Raw genomic sequence first — 15,768 nt, 5'->3', positions numbered from 1 at the left:
CAAGTCCAGTTGTGGTTATAAGTCAAGGAATACTTCTTGCCCTTTGAAATAGAAGGAAAAATCTCTGTTTCCTTTTTCACCAGGAGTTCATTCATTTTATAAACGTCAATTCATAATTATAAGCTCCTTCACAACTGTAAGTTGTGAAGATGTCTTACAAAGTGCTTTGCATGTATGTATGAGATTATAAATATGTTCATAAAGACATACCATATTAAGTATACATCAATAAATCTTTTCTAGGTAGAGACTTTTTTAAAGCAACATTTGCAATTTACATTTGATGGTTAAGTGTGATTCAGGGGGAGTGAAGCATTTCTTCTCAGGTTATTATTTCCCAGAGTTCAACATGCTATGATTTAAATATATACCTGGAAGACTTGATGAAATAGACTGCAATTTCGATGTCTGATTTGTTACTGGTTCTTTAATCATCTCATAACTTAAAACATCTGTGTTTTGCTGCAGCATAATTACACTGTACACTGTGGTTGGTTTTTTGTTCAACTTTGTGGCAAAGAGCACTTGTTCAGTTGAACTTCAGTTAAATATTTGCTTTGTCATCATGACTCTGCTCATGTTTTTTTCATCCTCCTCGTTGTAATCTGTTATCTCTCCAGGTTGACATCATTTTTTTACTGAACAAATTGTATAATTTTTGAAAAAATATTTTCACTGCAGTTTGGTTTAGGAAAAATACTTAGAAGAAAAGATAGTCTGCTTTCAATTTGTTTGAGCCTCAGTTACATATTGGCTGGAACAGATACTGAAACCATTCCAAGTGGCAATGCTGGGTGATGAAATATGACACATGGAAGGGAAGAGAATTGGCAATCAGCCTTGATGCATAAATAGCCCTTTCCCCTTTGAAGTATGTTTACAAGATTGAAAATAATGCCATTGCAAGCTGTGTATTTTTCTTTAATTTGAAGAAGCAATTAAAAATGCTTTTCTAATATATATTTTGAGCTGTGATTCTCTGTAAATATGCAGTTTTCTTAGTATTCATGCACTTTTTATGCATCTTATAATAAGTCTGGATTTTGAAGCAAGATATCAAGGGAATTGTTGGAGAAGTATCCTGAACGTAATCCTGTGGCCTTCATTATTTTTACTTATCAATTCTACCTTTTGTCACAAGTGAAGTAATGTGTTTGAATGAAGCAGATTAACTCCCTGATTTTAACAAGTATTGCTTCATTCATCTGATTGTAAGTTAGTATAAATCTTACTTGATATATTGATTTATCTCAGTCTAGCACAATACCAATGAAGAAGAAAAGTAACAGTTCCCAAAAGAAACCAGCATGGCTGCATAAAGAACTCTCTGACAAATTGAAAGACAAAAAAAATTAAGTATAAAAAGTGGAAAGAAGGGGACATAACTAAGGCAGAATATCAGCAAATAGCCCAAGCCTGTAAAGAGCTTTCCTGTAAGGAAAGCTAAGGCTCACAATGAAGAAAGGCTTGCCACAAAAGTAAAAAATAACAAAAAAAGCTTCTTCCAACATGTTAAAAACAAGAAAAGGTTTAAGGAAACAATTGGTCCATTGCTGGGAGAAAGTGGCAAGAAGGTGACAAGCAACAGGGAGAAAGCAGAACTATTTAACTCATTTTTTTGCATCTGTCTTTACACATAAAACAGTCCAACCTATCAAAAACACCACCACAAAAATCAGATTAGGAACACAAATTGAAATAGGGAAGAAAATGGTAAGTGAGCACCTGTCTACCCTAGGCAAGTTCAAATCACCAGGACCAGACAGATTACACCCCAGGGTTCTCAAGGAACTGGCAGATGAGATTTCAGAACCACTGAACTATATCTTTCAGAGATCCTGGAGCACCGGGGAACTGCCAGAGGACTGGAAAAGAGCTTATCTGGTTCCCATCTTCAAAAAAGGAAAAAAAAATAGATCCAGGAAACTATAGACCTAGCAGCCTGACCCCAACCAGGAAAGATTCTGAAAAGATAATCAAGTAACGAATTAGCGAACACCTAGAAGTAAACAAAGTAGTAGCCAGAAGCCAACATGGGTTTGTCAAAAACAGATCATGCCAGACTAATCTTATTGCATTCTTTGACAAAGTGGCAAAATTAGTGGACCAGAGGAATGCTGTCAATATAGTTTACTTGGACTTCAGTAAGGCATTTGATAAGGTAGACCATAACCTACTACTAGATAAAGTAGAAGAATGTGGGTTGGACAGCATCACCACCAGATGGATCTGTAACTGGCTGACCAACCGCACTCAGCGTGTAATCCTCAATGGAAATGCAAATAGCAATAGCAGTTAGACTTATATACCGCTTCATAGGGCTTTCAGCCCTCTCTAAGCGGTTTACAGAGTCAGCATATCGCCCCCCCAGTCTGGGTCCTCATTTCACCCACCTCGGAAGGATGGAAAGCTGAGTCAACCTTGAGCCGGTGAGATTAGAACCGCTGAACTGCAGATAACAGTCAGCTGAAGCAGCCTGCAGTACTGCACCCTAACCACTGCGCCACTTGGCTCTTTTTACATGGAGGGAAGTATGCAGTGGAGTACCCAAGGCTCTGTTTTGGGCCCAGTACTCTTCAACATCTTCATCAATGATTTGGATGAGAGAATAAATGGGGAACTCATCAAATTTGCAGATGACCCCAAGCTAGCAGGAATAGCCAACACTCCAGAAGACAGGCTTAAGATACAGAAGGATCTTGACAAACTTGAACATTGGGCAATATCTAATAAAATGAAATTCAATGGTGAAAAGAGTAAGGTTCTACATCAACGAAATGCACAGGTACAGTATAGGTGGTACCTTGCTCAATAGTAGTAACTGAGAGGGATCTTAGAGTCTTAATGGACAACCATTTAAATATGAGCCAACAGTGTGCAGCTGCTGCCAAAAAACCCAACACAGTTCTAGACTGCATAAACAGAAGGATAGAATCAAGATCACGTGAAGTGTTGATACCACTTTATAATGCCTTGGTAAGGTCACACTTGGAATACTGCATCCAGTTTTGGTCGCCACAATGTAGAAAAGATGTGGAGACTCTAGAAAGAGTGCAGAGAAGAGCAACAAAGATGATTAGGGGACTGGACACTAAAACATGAAGAACGGTTGCAGGAACTGGGTATGTCTAGTTTAATGAAAAGAAGGATTAGGGGAGACATGATGGCAGTGTTCCAATATCTCAGGGGTTGCCACAAAGAAGAGGGAGTCAAACTATTTTCCAAGGCATCTTAGGGTAGAACAAGAAGCAATGGGTGGAAACTAATCAAGGAGAGAAGCAACTTAGAACTGAGGAGAAATTTCCTGACAGTTAGAACAATTAATCAGTGGAACAGCTTGCCTCCAGAAGTTGTGAATGCCCCAACAGTGGAAGTCTTTAAGAAGATGTTGGATAGTCATTTGTCTGGAATGGAGGGTTTCCTGCCTAGGCAGGGGGTTTGACTAGAAGACCCCCAAGGTCCCTTCCAACTCTGCTATTGTATTGTATTTATTATCCTCTTAAACCACGCAATAAAGAGAAGCAACAAACAACTAGTAAAGTATTTATCATCACTTAGTAGCTTTTGTCAACTTGGATCTATCCCATAGTATTTCACTGAGCCAGCAGTTTAGAATATAATCCCCTCTTTCTCAAAAAATCTTGATAGTTTATTTAACACAGTTCACTACTTAGATGATTGACTGCTATGGGATCTAGTTATATCATTTTGCAATCTAAAAATAATATTTTTTACATCATGTTTTAAAAGAGATTAATGACAAGTATAATTCTTGATGGTCTGGCTATATTTATTCACTGTTGCATTCAGTACAGGGTTTGCTTATAAATATGTAAAAAACAGAATAAAAGAGCTAGCCAGTCATCACTTTTAAGAACTGCAGAAAGAGCCATCCCCTTAATGGACTCGTTGAAAATTATAGTACCTTAGTGAGAAGCAGGGATGTGGAAGCAATCATCACCATATAATGGAGGGGGGATGGGAGATAATCTTCAGAATTTTGTGGTAAGAGTTGAAGTAGAACTACAGTTAGACTTCACTTACTGACTGCCTTGTCCAATGATGGTTCAAACTATGGTGCTGACTTTTACAACCAAGGCTCACATTTGTGACCTTTCACCATGTCCCTCTATCATGTGATTGCCACAGTACATGTCTTGTGATTGACCTATTGTTTTTCCTTTCCCCCCCTTTGCAGAGCAGAGAGATTAAAGACGAAGAGATATACCAGAGAGTACGTAGGTAAACAATGGGGAATACTTTGGACTATTTGGATAGTACACTCGCAACTCCCACCATGATCGGGGTGCCAATGCTACCACCTTCCTTTCAGTGTGTATTCCCCATTGTATGCCTGCTTATTTTTCTGTGGTATTGGCATTCAAGCCCAGGACATTGCTTGGATATTTCTCTCTTTCTCTCTCCCATCCTCCCTTGCAGAACAGCAAGATAGCTTAAGCAAAGAGTGAGGGGGAAAACATACCTATATTTGGTTAAGAACAAAGTACCTAAAATGGAAGAGAGGCATTAATGAATGTTCTCTGCTAGGTAATAATCCATTGACTATTAGCTTTATCCATAGATATTTAAATTATTCTTTGATTGCAATTCAAAGTTTAATAATGTGAGAGATAAATTGCCAGTAAAGTCTGATTATATTCTACACCATAAAAGAAAGTCCCTGAGTTGAGGTCTATCGTCTAATGATTTCATGGACATGTCCATGTAAGTTCTTGGGCAACAGTGTTGAAGAGGATAGCTATTGCTTTCTTGTAAGATATTTGTTCATTTTCTTATAGTGTTCTCTGAAAAATTTCAATTTAAGTGCTTTCAATTCTTCTGTTTATTCCTTTATTATATTTATAGCTTATCTTTCGTAGATGACCTCAAGACAACATATATAGTACCAGGTATTTTTCTTCATAACAACAACACAGTGAGATGGATTGGAGTGACAGAAAATGTTATCTAGCAAGCTTCTGGGGCTGGTACAGGCTTCCATGGGGTGGTATGGTGGGGAGAGAAGCAGGAGTGTGTTGTAGTGACCCTGTGGTGGTCTGTAAGGACAAATGACCCGGGGGCTGCTGCAGTCATAATTTTGAAATGGAGTCGTAAGTAGCTTTTGATGAGTTGGTCATAATTTAAAATGTTTGTAATTGGCCTATTGTACCTAAAAAATTATCTGTATTCATTTTTTTCCTGAGTAGCATAGATCTTTGATTCCTGCTAAATGGGAATTGGAGAAGTTGTTGCCCAAACAGAATGTTAATGACATTGAACAAGCATTGATATTGGGTAGGGGAGCAAAGTGTACAATTTATTTTTAAAGACTGCAGTATTGAATCTTCAATTTGTGACAGACACAGGAAAACGTCAAATCGGTATACTGAATCTTACTTATATTAAAATACATAAAAAAGGAAATGAAAAGGAATATAAAGTAAGAAAAAAAGAAATTAAACTTCTAAAATGCAAAACAAAGGAAAAAGCAATTAGCAAATCCAATCTTCTTTACAGAAGGTATAAAGGCGTTATAAATTTAACTCTTGCTCTAGCATTACAACATAAATCTTTCTTCTTAGAAGCTGTTGTTTCTAATGATTAAAACCAGTGGTGAAATCTATTTTTCCCCCTACTGGTTCTATGTGAGTGGCTTGGTGGGGGTCATGTGACTGAGTAGCCATGGCTATATAATCATGTAACGGGGGGGGGGGGGGGTTCAAAAGACAGAAATTTACTTTAACAATGGGGATTGCATTAGATGATCTCCAGGTCCCTTCCAGCCCTGGATTGTTGTGCTTTTTCAAGGTATTGTCTGAAGTTGCATCTAGTGCCAGATTTGTGGTCCTCCCTCCCTCTCCTTTTTCCCCTCTCTTTCTCCCTCTCTCTCCCTCTCTTTCTCCCTCTCTCCCCCTCCATTCTCTTTCTTTCTTTCTTTCTTTCTTTCTTTCTTTCTTTCTTTCTTTCTTTCTTTCTTTCTTTCTTTCTTAGTACCCCCCATCCCCCATTTTTGGCCGAGCAGGCCTCAGGGAAACCTCCTAGGAGCAAAAATGTACCCCAAATGCTAAAGAAAAGTAAAAAAAAAAGTTCCTACCATCACGCAGCACAGCTGATCGTCTGAACTTTTTTTTACTTTGTTAAGCATTTTTTACTACCAGTTTGGGCGAACGGTAGCATTTTTTACTACTGGTTCCGGTGAACCGGCCTGAACTGGTAGCATTTCACCCCTGATTAAAACCATAAATCACATGATCATTTTTTTCTGTCTTGCAAAAGTCTAAAGAGGTTTCCAGTCAGCAATAAAGGCAGATATTTTCTCTGATCAAGGAGTCAATTTGGCCATCTCAACAAGTTCCATATTTTCCCCTAACTATTCTTCCATTGTGAGTTGTACCAAATCCATCTTTTTCTTTTTTTGGGTCTTCCTTTACCTTTAATACTTTAGTTTCTAATGGCACTCTGAAGTTATAGTCAACATCACAATTCACATCTCCATAGGTCAACATCACAGTCTGGTTCACAGTATGTATAACTTTTGTTTTGTAAAATCTACCAATTATCTATACTCTTTGATAATAATAATTTTAAAAAATCCACGAAGGCCGGATAGATTTGGTTCATTTGTCTAATTTATTTCCAATTTATTCAAAAACACTTTCACTAAAAAATAACTGTCCCAGTATCCATTTTAAACTTTTTTACATCAACTCCTTGTTAAGCTTTTTGCTAGAAGTTCTTACATTTTAAAATCTTTTATCTTTATTGCTTTGTAATCCAGAAAAAAATGATAATTCACCAAGTAAACTCTTACCCTGCTACTCTGAAAATCTCTTTCTCTTTCTCTTTATTTATTAGATTTTATCCTGCCTTTATTACTTTAAAAATAATTCAAGGCAATGAACATATATAATGCTTCCTCCTCTTTTCCCTATAATAACAGTCCTTTGAGATGTACTGGACTGAGAGACAGTGACTGGCCCAGAGTTACCCTGCCATCTTTTCTTTAGTTGTGAATTAGTTATATCCAAAAGTTATTACAAAATGAGATATGACTGAACATTATATTCTGTGCAACATACTGTGTAGGATGTATAGTTTGCGTCTTAGAAGCAGCTATCATTCTTGAGGCAGATTCATTAGTTATCTAATTTCACAAGTATGTTGAGTTTGATATTCTGCTTGGTTACTTCATTTTTCTTTCTTTCATTCAATCATGATCAATTGTGGAGGTTGCCTGAGAAAATTTTCTTAGCAAGGCTTTTCAGAAATGGTTTGCCATTGCCTCTTTCCTAGACTGAAATAAAGTGACTGGTCCAAGGCTACCCAGCTGGTTTTGTGCCTAAGGCAGGATGAAAACTTACAGTTTCCCATTTTATAGTTTGATGCTTTAACTGCTACATCAAACTGGTTCTGGTTACTTCATAACTTGGAGTAAATCAGAGTTGATTGTGGCTTAGCAAATAAAGAGCTGACCAAAGGAAGTATTAAACTATGTGGGTGGTAAAATTAGATGAAACTTGATGCAAACAACAAATGTGATATAAATTAAGTAAGTATAAAATGAGCAATCCTGGGACATAGACACTTCACACCTGCAGTGATGGATTCTGAGTTGCCTATAAGTATACAGGAAATGGATTTTGTGGTCACAGTGAGAACTCAGCAAGGATGTCAACTCAGTGTGCGACAGCTATAAAAAAGAAATTGTGCTAGGATCATTAATAAAAGTTTTGAAAATTAAACTGCCATCATTGCAATACCTTTATGCATATTTATGATTTATCCACCTCTGGAATACTCTATCTTGTTTGTTTACTAACTAGATTTAGAGGGCTGCCCATTTCAAAAAACACAATTCTGGACAGCGTACAACAAAATAACATAAACAACCTCTCCCCAAAGCCAGCCACATAACGTTAAATCATATATAATCTACAATCTATAGATCTACAATCTACAATACAAAGTATAAAGATGGCAACCAAGCACCATAATAAAACAATAAAAAGGGGACCCCACCTAACTGGTCACTAATATCTGGGCTGTCTTAACAGCTTTTCTAAAGGGATTAGAGTTGAAGCCTGGGGTAGGGGAAGAATAGTTCCAGAGAACAGGACAACCATGGAAAAAACATGCTTACTAGGTCCTATAAAATGACAAGAAGGAATCTGGAGTATACCCTCTTTGTGGGAATGTGTGGGGTGGCTATACAAGGGTGGGCTTCAAAAATTTCAGCAATGGGTTATTTGGCCAGTTGTTGAATGGCCGCGGTCATGGTGGGTGTGGCCTAAGCCTGCACAACAGTGGGGGGCTGTTTTCACCTTCTGGCTCCAGAGGCTTTACTCAAGCCTTTCAGAGGGCGAAAACTGCCTCTCCCAGGCTCTGGAGGTCAAAAATGGACTTGTTTTCAACCTTCCGGAACTTCCAGGAGGCCCGTTTTCCCCTGCTCCCAGAGCTTCTGCACAGGCCCTGCACTTACCTCGCATTCAAAATCGGCTGCGTGGAGACTCCTGGGAGGGGTGGGGCGGAGTGGGAGAAGTGGGGTGGGGTGGGAGGGGCCAACCAGGGGTGGGATTTGGAGATTTTCTGAACTGGTCATAACATTAGCTACGGGTTCTCCCAAACCCGGGCGAAGCCAAAGCAGCCCACCGCTGTGGGTAGATGTTTTTGGGAGAAAGCAGTCTATCAAAAAACCCAGTCCTGTGTAGAGCTATAAAAGTGGTAACCAGTACTTTAATCACACCCAGAGGTCTGTTGGAGCCAGTGCAGCTCATGGAATAGCTGCACCATCACTCATAACTACCTGTATTACTACATTTTAGACCAACTGGAGCTTCCAGGTGGTGTCCAAGGGTAATCTTATAGACAATACATTGCAGTGGCTCAATTGGGAGGTGTCTAAGGTATGGTGACAATGAGCAGGGCCTCCAGTCCAGGACAGACATGTCAGGTGCCCAGGATCTAGTTATGCAAAGACCTTCCTGGCCTCAGTTGCTACTCATTCTTTGAGTAGGAGCTATGATTCAAGAGAACCCCCAGATTTCACACCGTCTGAACAGGGTAGTGCCATCCAATTCAGTACCAAAAATGGAAACCCTACAACTCCTTGATCTAGTGGATATAAAACCCATAACTATTCAATCTTGGTGAGGTTGAGTTTACATCCTATTCTTCCCCATCAAATCCCCAAAACATAACAGACCTAGAAAAATGTGGAAGACTGCAGTTATAACAATCAAGAAACTCAAACACATTCCTTATGAGAAAAAATGGAATATTTAGTATTTTACTTTGGAAAAAGGCAAAGAAATAGATACAAAAATGTATACAAATGTATATGGTGTGGAGAAAATGAATAGACAATTTTCCCTTGGAAAACATTAGAATAAGGGAGTATGTGGAATTTGATTGGAAGGAGACTTAGAACAGAAAAAGAAAATATTTCTTCATTACTACAAGACATGGTGATTACTACAATTTGATGGCTTTAAAAGATGATTGGATAAATTCATAGTGGACAGGTCTGGTAATGACTGTGACATTGACAATTATTTATGTGAATTTCAGAATAACCAGCTTGATTATTATGTTGTCAGCCATATAAGGTCCTGTTAAAGAACATTAAATTTATTCCTTTGATCTTAAAATGAACTTTATAAATATATTATGCATAATGCACATTAGGAATTTTATCCCCAGGAAAGAACGTTCTAAAGAATATTAAATTAATTCCTCCTGATAGTGGCATTCCATATCACTAGGATTTTGGCCATTTCGTACCTTTGGAATTTATTATTTCTGATAAGAATATTATCAATATTTTTATTGCACAACATTTAAAACATTTAATAAGTGTTCAATTGCATTGTAGTCAAAGTAATAGTTTAAAATATTAGCCTTTGTGAATATTAAAAATAATATGGCTACATAAATAGCTGGCATGACAAGAAAAATAAATGATATTTCTGGTCATTTATTTATGAAAATTTTTTGAGGTCTATAAGTTAATAATAATGTTATTCCTATTTAAATACCAGAGAGTTTGGTTCTAGTGACTTCAGTTGCACAGAATCAACAAGAACATTTTGTTTATGTTAGAACAAGTTTCAAGTTCCTAAAAATGCAGAAATGTGAATTAGTCATATATTTTAATAAAACGTTACAATTATAAATAATATTCAGCATGATGTATATAAACATTATTAATAATAAAACATTCTCAGGCATGATATTAGTAAATAATTCCACATGGAATTTGAAGAGTAATTCTAAATATGGCATTTCACCTGCTTTTACTTCAATATAAATATTGTAAGAAATACAAACTGCATGTAGAAGAAGCTTTACAAAATTATTCAGAATACCAGATTGCCACTATTCAGCCTATATCTTAATCAAGAGCACAGACTCTCATTGAATGTTCCTTGATTGGTGGCAAGTATAGGAATTGAGGGACCACACAAGATACACAAGAGACTTGCTCTCTCACAAGTCTTTATCAAACACAATCTTGATCAGGCCCTCAATGAATGAAACACCCCTGATCTAGAATGTGTTGTTTTCAATGTTTTTCTGAATTATTCGTAGTTAACTCACAAATCATAACAATTGCCTTTGCATTTTTGCCAACTGCAATTTGTTTTATACTAATCTTTGAATTTAAACAAAAAACACAACTACACCCCTTTTAACTTTGATTTAAAATCTAGATTTAATTTATAAAATGCATTATCAGTCAATTTTGCATCCAAGCACAACTCTGTTATGCTCTAGGAGAATAACAGACTTTTTCCCCATAGATTTTTATTTATGTGTACATATGTAAGGACTAGAACAGCCTGATGTTGGTTAGTCTGCATTTGACGTTCATGTTATTTAGTCTCGGTATCTGCAAGATATGTTATATAGCAGATATAGAAGAGCACAAAGGATAGGATGTACATCTAGCTATGGAAAACAACTTGCAAATAGGTGTTAATTTCATAATTAAATAAGTAGTAATTCTACAATTTAAATTGGGTATTTATCCAATTTACCATTCTGTGCCTGAAAATCTTCTTTTGTTTTTATAGGAATTTACAGGCAGCCATTGGAGCATACTATGATTTTGAAAGTCCAAACATCAATGTGCCCTCCATGTCCTTTGTAGAAGATGTGACTATAGGAGAAGGTGAATCCATCCCTCCAGATACCCAGTTTACAAAAACGTGGAGGATACAAAACACAGGTAAATTCTGAAGGTCTCTTCTCTATGTTTGTGTTGATCTAGCTGTCTTATATTTTTTTCTGGAAATATAATGTTTTGTTTGCTACAAGAACTAATCAATACCTCTGGACACTTGTACCTGTGCCTAAGGTCTTTGGTTAGTGCTATCTTTTCTCAAATGAAAGGATAGGAGAAAGGGTTGGCTAAATAATTCCTGTTGAAGTTGGAGGAAGGTTTCATCTTATACTTCAGTGGTGGGATACGACCGGTATGCCCTGGTACAGGTGTACCGGTGCCTGCTGGAGCACCAGGTACTGTTCCGGTATGGTGCTCCGGAGGGCCCACCGCCTGCCTGCTCTCCTTACTTCTATTTGAGCCAATTGGGGCATTTGCGCATGCGCATGGAGCGTACAGCACCTGTACCGGTTGCACCGGGATCCGGAATCCACCACTGTTATATTTGCAGATTTAGTTATGTTATGTTGTGTTGCCCTGTGCTGTGCTGTACTATGGTATGTTCCTGTGGTTTTCTTGGCAAGATTTCAGAAGTGGTTTGCCATTGCTTCCTTTCTAGGGCTGGAAGAGAATAACTGGCCCAAAATCAGTCAGTTGGTTTTCTGTTTAACATGGTACTAGAACTCACATTCTCCCAATTTTTAGCTTAAGGTCTTAGCACTACACTAAATTGGCTCTCAACATATGCAGATAGACAGATATAAACAGACTTCATATTGTTGAAAGGGAGAAATGCTTTGATTTATTAGGCTCTCTTTATCTTGGTTGGGAAGTTTTGTGAAGTACAGATCACGTTTTAAATAATGTTTCTGCAGAAATATTGACAATTCAAATGGCATACAAACTTCAAAGAACGCTTAAAAATGCACATTTAAATGTATACATTTAACAGTCACCATGTTTACATAGGAAAGGCATAGGTGGAGGAGTACGTGACATTAATTATTTATTATATTATGTAAGTTACATCATTGGCATAGTAATGTCATGAAACAAGACATTGGTATCGTTTCTAATAATGCCTATGTTGGGGATCTTAGGATTGCTTTCATCCTTGAATTTGTATGTAGAAGATGTATGTAGAAGGTTATATGTTTTTTATTACCATTACTCCTAATCGTCTTAAATTTATAATGATCTTTCATTAGGGTAAATGTGATATTGAATGGATAATTCATTTCACTCTCCTCAGATAGCTTAGACCTGTGATGGCGAACCTATGGCATACGTGCCATAGGTGGCACGCGGAGCCATATCCGCCAGCATGCAAGCTGTCAGCTCCAGCGCGCATGTGTGCGCCGGCCACCTGCTTTTTGGCCTTCTGGAGAGCTGGGGGAGGCTGTTTTCATCCTCCCTAGGCCTAATGAAAGCCTCCGGAGCCTGGGGAGGGCGAAATACAGGGTCAACGGTCCAACCGGAAGTTCGTTTCTGAGCCTCTGGTTGGCCAGTTGGACCCATTTTTCGCTCTCCCCAGGCTTCAGAAAAGTCTCCAGAACTTGGGGAGTGCGAAAACTCCCCCTCTGCTTGGGGGGGGGGAATCGTGCACGCATGCACAATGGGGGGGTCACACAAACGTGTGAGGATTTCATACACAGGTAGGTGGGGCACATTGCAATGTGGGTGTGCGCACTTGTGCACTATTGTGCGCGTGCACCCAATTTTGACCCGTGTTTACAAAAAGGGTTGCCATCACTGGCTTAGACTGACTACTTCCAACCTGAGGAACCCTTCCAATATGATAAATGTTGCTTCCTCGCTGTTATTTTGACTTCCTTAAACTTAGTTTCTTTGTTTTCTGTATTGAAAGTAGTCATGATTTTGTAATTCAGTAGGAAACTATCGAGAATGAGTCCAAATATATATTATTATGTTGCTACATGTATTTTGAATAGTCACGCATTCTGATGTTAATGTCTACTTTGAGCCTTTGATTCCCTTGATATTTATATTTTTTTCAATTACAAAAATATTTGGTTCAGAATTTTTCCTTTTTAAATTAAGTAAGGTATAGTTAATACTTTTGGATCGTATTTTCCTGCTGTTTTTTTTCCCTTTACAATGGAGAAAACTCTGAAAAAAGTCACAAACACTTTTAAAATACTAAGCTGGAATAACCTACACAACATATAAAAAAAAAAATCCCCGGAGTTAACATTATGATGAAACTTTGGGAAGAGGTTAAATGAGATGAGATGTACTAGCCTTTAGGGATATGATTATCTGAGAAAAATTACATCTGATGCAAGAGAAATAACTGTGCTGACAGATATTGCAGTGACAGGATATAACTTGAACTGCTGAATCTATGTATGAGTTTATTATATACATGAATGTTGTAGAAGACAATTGTATTACAAAATATATCCAACTTTAAATAAAGTATGTTGCTATCCTTAAATGATATACAATATTAACTTTATAGTAACAGCTCTAAATTGACAATAATAAGTTGTGGCACCCTCATGACTGGACCTGATTTTATAACCATTTTTATCATGATTGTTGAATGAATCACATGGTCATAAATGCGAACCCTTCTCCCAAATAGTTTTTCTGAAAATGAGCAAAACCCACTAGACGTTAGCAAAAAAAAATATTGCAAATTGGGGTCATGTGACCATGGGATGCTGCAACCAGTGGTAAATATGACTGGTTGCCAAGTGTCCAAAATGCAGTAATGTGATGGGGGGGGGGGATATTTGTGACATTTTGGAACAACCAGAAGTGCTTACCTATCTGAGGCATCATAACTCCAAACTGTTGTTAAATGACTGGTCTACAGTAAATGACTACGTATTTCTCCAAACTATGTAAGTTTTATTCTTTTGATATTTACATGTAAACATAATACATTAAAATGGCTTATAGCAAGGGTGTAAAACTGGCGGCCTGCAGGCCACATGTGTCATGTGCAGGCTACGCCCACGCCAACTCCATGAAGGGAAAAAACATCATGATACATCATGTGACAGCAACATGACACCATGAGTTTGACACCCAGATTCTGGGAAATCTAGGGAGGTAGTGTGTTTCTCTTCATTAAATATGTTTAAGAGAAGGTTAAACTGCCATCTGACAGATGGATTCTTTAAACTGAGAAAGGAAGCAATGGCAAACCACTTCTGAAATCTTGCCAAGAAAACCACAGGAACATGCCATAGTACAGCACAGGACAACACAACACAACATAACATAACATAAATCTGCAAATATAAAAGTGGTAGGTTCCGGATCCCGGTGCAACCGGTACAGGTGTTGTATGCTCCATGCGCGTGCGCAAATGCCCCAATTGGCTCAAATAGAGATAAGGAGAGTGGGCGGGCGGGTGGGCCCTCCGGAGCACCATTAGCCTTATTTTTGTGCCTAAATTATATTGCCAAAATAGGTTATTTGAAGATGTATTTTTCCATGAAGAAAGTTAATATCTTGATATAGGATTCCTATACTGTTTCTATCTTTTTTGTATTTTAAATCCACCCCATTTGTTTTGTATTATCAATAAGTTGAAGACCATTGGTATTGCATATGTTATTGAAACAAACCTTTACATGTATTACGGATATTTTTTACGACTTTAACAAACTATTCTTAATTTTAGTTTAAGAAGTATTTATTTTTAAGTTGATAGGGTCAGAATATCATTGCAAGTTCAGTGGATACTGCTGTATTAGTTATTTGTGAACTTGTCCCTTGAAAATATTTTGAATAACAAGAATGTTGACCCAACGTTTTGCAAACCTGGCCACTACATTAAGTATAGTGTGTTACTTTTAATTAATTAACTGATTGAATGTAATTAATTTTAGTTATGCACTTTTCATGTCAAAGAAATCTTGTTTCTTGTATCAGGAGTATTTCATTTTCAATATATTGGTATGTTTTTATTCAGTTTATAATAAGAATGGGGATCAGTCTTGTGTCAGAGGTGCATTTCCATCCTGAACAATGGAACTGTGCAAAATGATCAGTCTTTTACCTGGCAGTTATTAATTTTCCTTGATTATATAATGAAATGATGCACATATAATGGAAAATATGTAATCAGATGCTTATGCTTATATTTTTTTCATGATTGTACTGAATGACCAATGGTTTAATGCTACGTTTGCTAAACATAGGGACAGAAGCATGGCCACCAGGAGTTTGTCTCAAATATGTTGGGGGAGATCAGTTTGGCCATGTGAACATGGTGATGGTCCAATCATTGGAACCCCAGGAGATTACAGATGTCAGCGTTCAGATGTGCAGTCCCAGTACTGCAGGAATGTATCAAGGACAGTGGCGGATGTGCACTGCTACAGGACTTTATTATGGAGGTAAGTACTATTTTTTCATTTATGATTTTTATTAGCAGAGTTTGAAGAAGTATTAGTGCTGCTAAGACTTCTGGCTCATGTCTAACTAATCTTTCTTATTAGCTACAGTCATTCTGAGTAAGCGATTGACATGTCAGAGTTAACATCCTTTTTTTAACATACGGTGTCCTACTAAAATGGTCTACTTTTACTATGAAAATACATAGTTGAGTAATTACTTCACTCAACATC

General features: G+C 37.5%; 1 protein-coding gene across 2 annotated transcripts in view; it reads left to right on the top strand.

Annotated features, from left to right (window-relative positions):
- ILRUN (inflammation and lipid regulator with UBA-like and NBR1-like domains) overlaps positions 1–15,768 on the top strand; it is a 42,730-nt gene that overhangs the window by 9,587 nt on the left and 17,375 nt on the right. For both annotated transcript variants that reach the window (XM_032217361.1, XM_032217360.1), the window contains exons 2-3: positions 11,073–11,227; positions 15,340–15,537. In XM_032217361.1, coding sequence (XP_032073252.1) covers positions 11,073–11,227; positions 15,340–15,537 — 353 coding nt within the window. The remainder of the gene's footprint in view (positions 1–11,072; positions 11,228–15,339; positions 15,538–15,768) is intronic.

Source organism: Thamnophis elegans, chromosome 5 (genome assembly GCF_009769535.1).
Source record: "Thamnophis elegans isolate rThaEle1 chromosome 5, rThaEle1.pri, whole genome shotgun sequence".
NCBI lineage: Eukaryota > Metazoa > Chordata > Lepidosauria > Squamata > Colubridae > Thamnophis > Thamnophis elegans.
The sequence above is the reverse complement of the archived record's forward strand: the minus strand, read 5'-3'. Positions and strand labels throughout refer to the sequence as shown.